The sequence below is a fragment of the Aspergillus mulundensis genome, assembly GCF_003369625.1.
Source record: "Aspergillus mulundensis strain DSM 5745 chromosome Unknown scaffold_5, whole genome shotgun sequence".
Lineage (NCBI taxonomy): Eukaryota > Fungi > Ascomycota > Eurotiomycetes > Eurotiales > Aspergillaceae > Aspergillus > Aspergillus mulundensis.
Window position 1 is genome coordinate 267,943 of NW_020797893.1, and position 9,156 is coordinate 277,098.

Below are 9,156 nucleotides of genomic sequence, written 5' to 3' on the forward strand. Positions count from 1 at the left end.
ATATATAATTATTATTATATTATTTATTATTTTTAAAATATAAAAAAATATTATTAAGTACTTGCTAACTGCTTGCCAAGTGCTTATTAATTTAAAATATTTTAAAAATATTAAATATTAAAATAATTATTATAACTACTTATTAACTACTTATTAACTGCTTATTAACTGCTTACTAAGTGCTTTATATTTTATTTATTTTTTTTATTTTTTTTTATTTTTAATTAATATAAAATTATAAAAAAAGTACTTTATAAAAATTACATTAATCATACAAGATTACGTAATTAAGATTGGTCGCGCGTTTATTGCTTACTCACCTGGCTTGGCATTTTTTTTGCTTATGTTTTAGGGGTAATGCTCACATGAGCGTTTAAAACGCTCACATGACATATGTCCACGAATGATTTTGGAATCTTGGTACGGAGTACGTACAGTAAGCCCTAGTTGATTGGACTTGGGCGTTGTTACACTCCATATCTTACTACATTTGTACCTCCCGAGAAGAGAAGTAGTGCTAGTTAGGTGTTAGTGATCTATTACCTAGCCAATCATGGCCTTGAAGGCATGATTAACGGGTATTCAAGGATCCAAACGTGCCTTGAGGGGGATATTATAGAGCATTTATGGTCCCGCGGGGCAGGATATCGCTTATACTTCCTGTAGCTTCGGCACGGGTGAGCTTCTCAATGCGCTTATACCTAAGGCTGATTACGCAAGTGGAGCGTCTATGGACGCAGCCTCGGTTGGAGAATGCGCCCAGTCCTCGTTGGCTCCCTCGTCTAGCTGCCTAGCAGCCTAGCAAGTAAGCAGGTAAGCAAGCCACGCTATGCTCACCCTGGGTACACTAGGAGCTCTATATATATCCACTTACCGATCCACTCCATCCTTCCACCGGAACGAACTCTCCAAGCAAGCAACCAGATAAGCAAGAGCCATGACCACACAAATCCCACACAGGTGTACAGTCCTGGTCATCGGCGGCGGCCCTGGCGGCTCCTACACGGCCTCCGTGCTGGCCCGCGAAGGCATCGATACAGTCTTGCTAGAAGCCGAGTCCTTCCCGCGCTACCATATCGGCGAAAGCATGCTGCCGTCATTCCGCCACTATTTGCGATTCATTGATGCGGATAAAGCGTTTGATCAGCATGGGTTTACCAAAAAGGTACCCCTTTTAGCTTGACTCTGACGTAGGTACCGGTTAAAATGCTGATATGGACGATCGCGTAGGTCGGCGCAGCGTTTAAATTGACGCCGGAGAATAGCGAGGGATGTATGTCAATTCATCAGTGATATCTATCCATCTCAGTTGTCATTGCATGTTGTGTTGACGAGTGGGCTGGTCTTCTAGGGTCCGACTTCCTCGCCTTCGGTGGCCCAACAGGCCACACCTGGAACGTGATCCGATCTGAAGCAGACGAGATGCTCTTCCGGCATGCTGGAAAGAGCGGTGCAAGGACCTTCGATGGGGTCAAGGTGACTGACATTCAGTTCAAGTCTGGACCGAGTCGTAGCCCTACCCCCAGCACCACCTCTGCCTCTAGCACCACCACCAATGATGCAGAGATCGGCCGCCCTATATCGGCCTCGTATCTCCGCAAAGACAACAACCTCGCAGGAACAATTAGTTTCGACTACCTCGTCGATGCAACCGGGCGTGCAGGCCTGCTGGGGACAAAGTATCTCAAGAACCGACGCTATAACAAGACACTGAAGAACGTCGCGAATTGGGCCTATTACCGCAACATAGGCAAGTACGGCAAGAACACCAGGAGGGAGAACTCACCCATCTTTGAGGCTCTGCATGGTAAGTACTCCTCGGCTCTTCCCTTCTCACTGGGAGGGATGGTGGTTGTCAGTAAAAGGTGCCAACATCGAAGCAGACGAAAGCGGCTGGGCCTGGCTCATCCCTCTGCACAACGGAACGACCTCGGTCGGCGTCGTGCGAAGCCAGGCCATTGCCACCGAGAAGAAGAGCGCGGCTGCAAGTCTCGAAGCATATTTCGAGGATGCGCTGACTCTCGCACCGATGCTATCTGGCATTCTCCACCAGAACAGCGCCTCTGAAATGGTAACCACCATCAAATCTGCATCGGACTACTCATACCACAGCACCAGATATTCGCTTCCGTACGCGCGCATTGTCGGCGACGCGGGCTGCTTCATCGACCCGTTCTTCTCGTCCGGCGTGCACCTCGCGCTGACTGGCGGCCTTGCAGCGGCAACCACCATCGCGGCAAGTATCAGGGGTGACGTGTCGGAAGAAACAGCGGCAAAGTGGCACTCCGCCAAAGTCAGTGAAGGGTACTCGTGGTTTTTGCTGGCCGTGCTGGCCGCGTACAGGCAAATGCGGAACCAGGGGGTCGATGTGCTGAATGGGCTCGGCGAGGCCAACTTCGATCGTGCATTCGACTTGTTCAGACCTAGTACGTGCCTACCTACCTATGTCCACCATCTTGGGATTGGGTACATTCTTCTGGTGTATTTGGCTAATGTATGATCAGTCATCCAAGGCTCAGTCGAAACACCTGGCGGCATCACGAAGACCGAGTTCTCCAGGACGATTGACTTTTTCTTGAAGACACTGGACGAGCAATTTGAGCGCAATGAGGAAATATCTGACGACGATGAGCCATTGGGCTGGGGGGATCCAATAAATAAGTCTCGGGAAAGGAGCGGGGGTGTGGAGGACGAGAGCGATACGGAGATCTTGAAAGCGCTGCGTAAGAGCTACGGGAACAACCTCCTGAGTATTGGCGGATTCACGACTGATGTGGTCGAGGGGAGGGTGCCGCGGTTGGAGAGAGGGAGGTTGACTCTGGTGTTGGCAGAGGAGAAGAAGTGAGGATGCCGAAACGAGGTGGCCAGCTTAATCATCTTCCAACCTTTGGCGCTCACGGTTCATCCATCTCCCTTGATAAAGTCCACTGTACCAGAATGGTGCTTGGTCTTGGAGGTCTTTTACCACGAGTTGGGGGTTTGGTGGTGGCCAGGCAATGACGCGGGCGCCCATGCACGGGACCTTCTTGCGGACATTGATGATGGCCGCTGAGAAGGCATCGACAATTGCCTGGCAGGGGACGGAGGACTCTGGCAGTGGGAAGAAGTAGAGGACGTGCGAGTAGACCTGAAGCATGGGCAATTGGCCCAGGATGTCCTGGTAGCGGTTAAGGTCAGCATATTCCATGTTGTCCATTGCAAGACTTATTGAAAGTAGAGGATTTGTGATCCAGCTTTATGAATTGTAAGCTGGGTGTATCATGTTTGCTGTCTCGGACATCATTCTAGCGGAGTTTCTAGAGGCAAACAACGTAAAAGGACCTTCAGGATCACCCGGAATGACTTGTATTGCCAAAGAAATACTAGCATCACTATTCAGGTTCTCTGCCTTCCGTTCGACTCTTACCTTACCTCGGGCACCAGTACCTTGCTCCAATCCTTGTCAAGCTGATCATGGATTCACACTGTGTGGTCAATTGCGAGTAGAGACTCATTCTCAATTGCCAACCAAGCCCTAAAGAAAAACACTGTCCTCATCCTCAAAGTCATCGCGGTCAAAGCCATCGCGTTCAAAGCCATCGCGGTCGAGGTCAAATTCAGGAACAGCCGGCGACCAAAGACGAGCGCCCTGGGGCCGAGATTGCTGGCGGAAACAGCAGGACCAGCACTCGCCCTGCAGGGGTTCAGGCTCAGTTAGTGCGGAGGTGACCTGGGTCGGAAGCATACCAGCTTAGACGGATCCTATAAGCATCATCGATTAGCCCATCTCATCTTGTCCTGACCTTTTATGGGAAACTTACCATATTCTCCGGGCAGGCTGGCCTCTGCTGATGGCACGAGCGAAGGCAAGCGCCGCGGGCGTCGTTTCTTCCCTGATCCTGGTCTTTCACGACGATGACGCTCGATGAGGCTAGGGTGATGGTGGCAATACCCGCTATGATGGAGGAAAGATGCATTCTGATGAGAGATTGGGCTTGCCAATATTGAGCTCTGCTATGCAGGTGATAGATAAAAATGGGAGAGGAGAGAAAAGGGAGAAGATCGGATTGTGATGGATGTACAGCTGGCATGTTACTAACAACTTGATCTCGACCAATAAGCTCAAGCTGAGATGCATACAGAGCAAGCTCTATCAAACCACCATTGACCTACAGATCTCAGTTCAGGGGAAGGGTGCACACCGAAATCAATTCAATTCATAACGAGCTTAAATCCATAAACGCTTGCTGATATCAAACACATAAACAACCCATGCCTGCGACTGGCGCAAGACACGAAATCAACAGATCCTCGCCAGAAACCATATAAAGTGGGGTCTCACAATAGAAAGCCAATATTAAATCATAGAAGGTACAGCATTATTCAACGCGCATGGGCCAAAAGCATAGTACAAGAAGACAACAATAGGCTTCCAACGAATGCGCGACCTCTCGCGGTCTAGAGCCCAGACCGGTCTCCGGAAGCAGCGTGGTGGTAAGGACAGGCCCAGAGCTATCGACTGGGATCCAGAAATTGAACATAGAAAATTAGGCTGCCAGGTGCACCTGGCCTCGTCGGGCGGCGGTGGCATTGCCATTAACCGTAGGATATATTGACCGTGTCGCATCGTCGAGTCATCAAGTCAGATGGTCTCATTATAATGTTCAACGAGCGGCCGCGGTGAAGCAGTAACGAGAGTGGTAACTTTTAGTAAGCCTCCATGTCATCGGTCCAGCCGTTATCACTTCCGGCCACTCGTACCATGTGCCTTCCAATCGGCTCCTCGGGGCTCACGCTTCGGATCCCCTTTGCTTTCTTCCCAGCCAGCGATATTGATGGCTGCTGGTCCTCTGGCGCCACGCGTTTTCCATGTGCTGCTCGGAGTCGGGCGTAGTAGGCATCACTTTCACCCTCAGACTCCGACCCGTCATCAAACGTCTCCCAGTTTTCAGATCCCGTCGTTATCGTATCCGCAGCAGATGAGGTGTTGGACACCTGCCTCGGTGCAGGAGGTGGAGGGGCGTGTTGCAGATATGGGTTTGGCCGCGGAAACCCTCCTTGCAGGGACGACTTGATGGATATAGACGAGGCAGAGGAATGTGACGATTGAGAGAAGCCCGTCGAACGTTGGGAAAATATGGAAGAGCTCATGAAGGAACGCTGGCGGTCATCGTATACATCTTCGGGGCTTACTGGCCGCACGAATGAATTGGACATGGCACTGGCGCAACGAGGAGGCTCAAACAGATAGCTTCCGCGTTCTTCCTTGTCAGTGACCGTTAATGCTCTCATCCTCGGTGGTGGCGCACGAGATGAAGGCAATTTGCCATTCACAGTGCTGGATGAGTATGTGCCCGGACCACGGCGGTCAGAATTGTTTCCATGGGGCATATTGCTCAGTGGAACTCGTGCCGGGATCTTTGACGGTGACTTGGCCCCGGACCTCGACGCGCCTATAGTGTTGTACTTGGTCGGTTGGCCTCCGGTTATAGGGGTCTTTGTCGTAGAACGAGGTGGAGGTGGACCCCTCATGGAGCTTCCGGGGCGGTTCATGGCGCTAGCAGGGCGAGCTGGTGGAGCACTACGTTTCGTGGTACTTGACGGGCCAGGCGTCTTAGAACGGACCGGAGGTTTGGCGGCTACCTTGGTGAGTTCGTCGAGATATCTTTCTCCGTGAACCAGGAATGGCCGTCCGAACTCGTCCTCAAAGTTCTCCAATTCCTTCCTAAGTTCAACCTCAACCTTGGGCAACTCCTTGGCAATTCTCTTCCTCATCTTCTCCTCTCTAAGCAACTTGCCGGGATCACGTCGCTCCCCCTTGTTGCCGCGTCCCAGCAAGCGGGACGCATCCTGGCTCGAGGCCGCCAAAGCTTCCCGCTCTGCAAGAAGACTGCGATGTCTGTCGATCAAGTTCAAAATCGGTTCTCGTTGCTCCTTCAAGGCCTCCAGGCGCGCGATTTCAGCCTCGTGGGCTTCCAAGAGCGCGTCGCTGTAGACATCAGAGAATGCAGGTGTGAAATCCAGCATGTCCTCTTCCGAGAAATATAGCCCGTCCCAGAGTTCCTGCAGACGGCAACGTGCATCCTCCACGAAAAGGTGTAGATTCTGCCTCTTCAACTCGTTGAGACGAGAAAGTTCCTCTTCAAATTCGTTGATTGTGCGAAGACCACAGCCACGGTTGGCAGCAAGGAAAGCCTTTCTGTCACACTCCTCGACGCCAAATCGTTCCCAGAGGCCTTCCACAGCATGCTTGAGGTCTTTCAATTTGCGTTCCCGTCCTCTCTTTTCGTCCAGCAATTTCTCCCTCCGCGCGAGCAGATTTGTCAAGTCCGATTCGTGGAGTCCAAGCTGTTCGGGCGACTCTCGGTAGTGTTGGACAATACTAGAATCCGTCTGTGCCTGTGGAGTTCCAAGCTCGGCCCAGAGCTTGATGATCTCTTCGCATGTTGTCGTCACAAGCTCGAGACGGCGGTGGTATTCTTCGTACACTCTAGTGAATTCCTCGTCGAGAGCAGTAACATATGTCGGGGAGAGATCGAAGCTCGGTGCGACGGACGATCCAGGTGCAGTGGGAGGAAGTTCGATTGTGATGAAGGAGGGTTCGAGATGGGACGAATATGACTCGAGGGCTTCGACCAGTTCTAGATGCTGTTAGCAAATGATGTACCGGCACGTACAGCGGCACCATACTCTTGACTTGTTCAAATCGCTGCCGATGCAACTTGCTGACTGCGCTATGCTGTTCTCGAAGGAAGGCGACGCAGCGGTTCAACGGATAAGTAACCTGGAGCGCACCGGCGTCGAGACTGTACTGGCCATTGGCTTTCTCGTCGACCAGAGATTCCTCCATCTGCTGGATCGCATTGATAAGCTTGTGCGCTTCTTCGGTCATCTCATTCTTCTCGCTGCGATTTGATCGGTTAGGGCTTCCTCATTGTTGTTTCCCAGAGTAGCACTTACTCGTCAACCAGCTTCAAGTGGTTATTGAGTGTTTCCGATAGCGCACTGAAGAGCTATCATAAATAGTCAGCCTTTGGGAGTCCAATTGTTGAGGACTTGTGAGTATACCTCTGCTTCTCTAGACTCGCGCTCGTGGCTGGGAACTCCGATCTCATCGAAGATCCCATGAAGCTGGCTGACAATGTTGTTGACCTGAGTGGTCAAATAGCTTGTATCGACGGCCATTGCAACCTGGACCCCAAGGCAGGGGATGAGAGACAGCGGTCAAGGCAAAGACTTCAAGATATCAATATTCTCCGAAATGAGATCCGCTGACAGGTCATGTACGGACGCGGCGGCAATGCGCCTGGGAGGAGAGCGACAAGGTGAAGCCACGCAAAGCCACAAATCAACAATGAAAACAATTTCCAAGATGAGGGACCCGCACAGGTTATATGCACCCAGCAACGCGACAGCAAGGAAGTGGAGGCAGGGGGCTGGGGGCGTCAAATCCAGGACGGAATCTTGTTTCTCGGAGGCGTTCGATGAGCTTTCCACTGCCTTGAGATCTCCTGTTGATCCGATCGCGGTCTCCGCAGCAACCGCTGACTCAGCTGTGCCCCGCCTCCTTCTGCCGGGCTTACCCCACCGCCTTGATGCTTCTCCGCAGAGCTCCAGAGCATCACTTCGTATCTATCACCACCAGTATTACTTTGAACCATATCGCCTTGGCTCTTCTCCATCTTCTCGTCTAACTCCCAATCTGACATTCCATTGAGCTCAATTGTGCTGCACTGACACGAACACGATCTCACGCTCACTGGGGAAAACACCCACCTCACATCCATCATGCAAGCTGCTCAATTATCCTGGGGTTAGTATCCAGATCTTGTCCCCGGGCGATCTCTTGATAAATCTAACCCAGAGAGTAGAGCTCGAAAATGCCGTCACCCTAATTGATCCCCAGCGCGATGCCCTCTACAAATACGACGAAGCCACACACAAATCTCTCAGCGACGCCCGCCCATGGGCCAAGGACCCGCACTACTTCAAATCAATCCGCATCTCCGCCGTCGCCCTTCTAAAAATGGTCATGCACGCCCGCTCCGGCGGCTCCCTCGAAGTCATGGGTCTAATGCAAGGCTACATCCTCCCGAACACATTCGTCGTAACAGACGCCTTCCGCCTCCCAGTCGAGGGCACAGAGACCCGAGTCAACGCGCAGGACGAAGCGAACGAGTACATGGTCTCATATTTGCAATCGTGTCGTGAAGCAGGGAGGATGGAGAACGCTGTCGGGTGGTATCACAGTCATCCGGGCTACGGATGCTGGCTTTCGGGCATCGATGTCTCAACGCAAGATATGCAGCAGATGAGCGGGCCGTTCGTTGCTGTTGTCATCGACCCCGAGCGCACCATCTCCGCGGGAAAAGTAGATATCGGCGCGTTTAGGACTTTCCCTAAGGACTATAAGCCGCCCAAGGAGGCGCACGACGAAGACGAGTATCAAACCGTCCCGCTCAACAAGGCAGAAGACTTTGGAGCGCACGCGTCGCATTACTACTCACTCGAAGTGTCCCTCTTCAAAAGTGCACTTGATACAGAGATTCTCTCCCTCCTTTGGAACAAATACTGGGTGGCAACTCTCAGCCAAAGTCCCCTCTTCACCACCCGCGACTACGGAAGCAAACAGATGCTCGATCTCAGCCAGAAAACCCGCCGGGTAGCTCGCGGCATCGAAACAAATCCGTCCCGCGGTGGCGCCCCAACGCAAATCAAAGATCAACAACTAGAGCGGGTAGTAAAGGACGGCCAGCGGATTGTATCGGAGGAAGTCAAGGGTCTGTTAGCCGCTGAAGTGAAGATGCAGCTGTTTCAGGCAATCGGAGAAAGCCCAACGGCAGAGTCTGCTTAGTTCGCCTCCAGGTATCAGATAATGATAAAAATATAACCATGCATGGAATGATATCACGATGCGATGATCTCTCTCCCTCTTCAGGCCGCTTTTCCTTTAGATGTACCCACCGTATTCGTAGATGATACAAATGGCCACCTGACTCCTCTAAATGCGCGCATCGAGAGACATGAACCGCTGTCCAATAACACATCATGCCTATAGCAAACAATAGTGGAGGGAGACTGGGAATTCAGGGCTGATCGAATCCAGCAGTAATCCATTGATAACGGTAGAACCAGGCTATATTTTCCTAGGCAAACATCTCTACTTCTGAGCAGCAT

The 9,156-nt window shown here is 51.6% G+C and overlaps 5 protein-coding genes across 5 annotated transcripts; 2 read left to right on the plus strand and 3 right to left on the minus strand.

The window, feature by feature from the left end:
* Window positions 1-937: 937 nt before the first annotated feature.
* On the plus strand, window positions 938-2,845 carry DSM5745_05448 (uncharacterized protein; the record flags this gene model as incomplete). The annotated part of the gene is made up of 5 exons (XM_026747464.1): window positions 938-1,165; window positions 1,231-1,273; window positions 1,352-1,807; window positions 1,860-2,426; window positions 2,505-2,845. 5 exons carry the CDS (start codon window positions 938-940, stop codon window positions 2,843-2,845), a joined length of 1,635 nt encoding a protein of 544 aa, XP_026603296.1.
* A 24-nt stretch (window positions 2,846-2,869) lies between these two features.
* DSM5745_05449 (uncharacterized protein) lies at window positions 2,870-3,187 on the minus strand (the record flags this gene model as incomplete). The annotated part of the gene is made up of 1 exon (XM_026747465.1): window positions 2,870-3,187. The coding sequence occupies one exon, from the start codon at window positions 3,185-3,187 to the stop codon at window positions 2,870-2,872; it is 318 nt and encodes a 105-aa protein (XP_026603297.1).
* Window positions 3,188-3,514: 327 nt separating this feature from the next.
* DSM5745_05450 (uncharacterized protein) lies at window positions 3,515-3,956 on the minus strand (the record flags this gene model as incomplete). Its single annotated transcript, XM_026747466.1, has 3 exons — window positions 3,515-3,673; window positions 3,727-3,741; window positions 3,801-3,956. 3 exons carry the CDS (start codon window positions 3,954-3,956, stop codon window positions 3,515-3,517), a joined length of 330 nt encoding a protein of 109 aa, XP_026603298.1.
* A 730-nt stretch (window positions 3,957-4,686) lies between these two features.
* Window positions 4,687-7,164, minus strand: DSM5745_05451 (putative microtubule associated protein (Ase1); the record flags this gene model as incomplete). The annotated part of the gene is made up of 4 exons (XM_026747467.1): window positions 4,687-6,620; window positions 6,670-6,884; window positions 6,940-6,992; window positions 7,048-7,164. 4 exons carry the CDS (start codon window positions 7,162-7,164, stop codon window positions 4,687-4,689), a joined length of 2,319 nt encoding a protein of 772 aa, XP_026603299.1.
* A 603-nt stretch (window positions 7,165-7,767) lies between these two features.
* On the plus strand, window positions 7,768-8,833 carry DSM5745_05452 (Mov34/MPN/PAD-1 family protein; the record flags this gene model as incomplete). The annotated part of the gene is made up of 2 exons (XM_026747468.1): window positions 7,768-7,792; window positions 7,851-8,833. 2 exons carry the CDS (start codon window positions 7,768-7,770, stop codon window positions 8,831-8,833), a joined length of 1,008 nt encoding a protein of 335 aa, XP_026603300.1.
* Window positions 8,834-9,156: the final 323 nt, after the last annotated feature.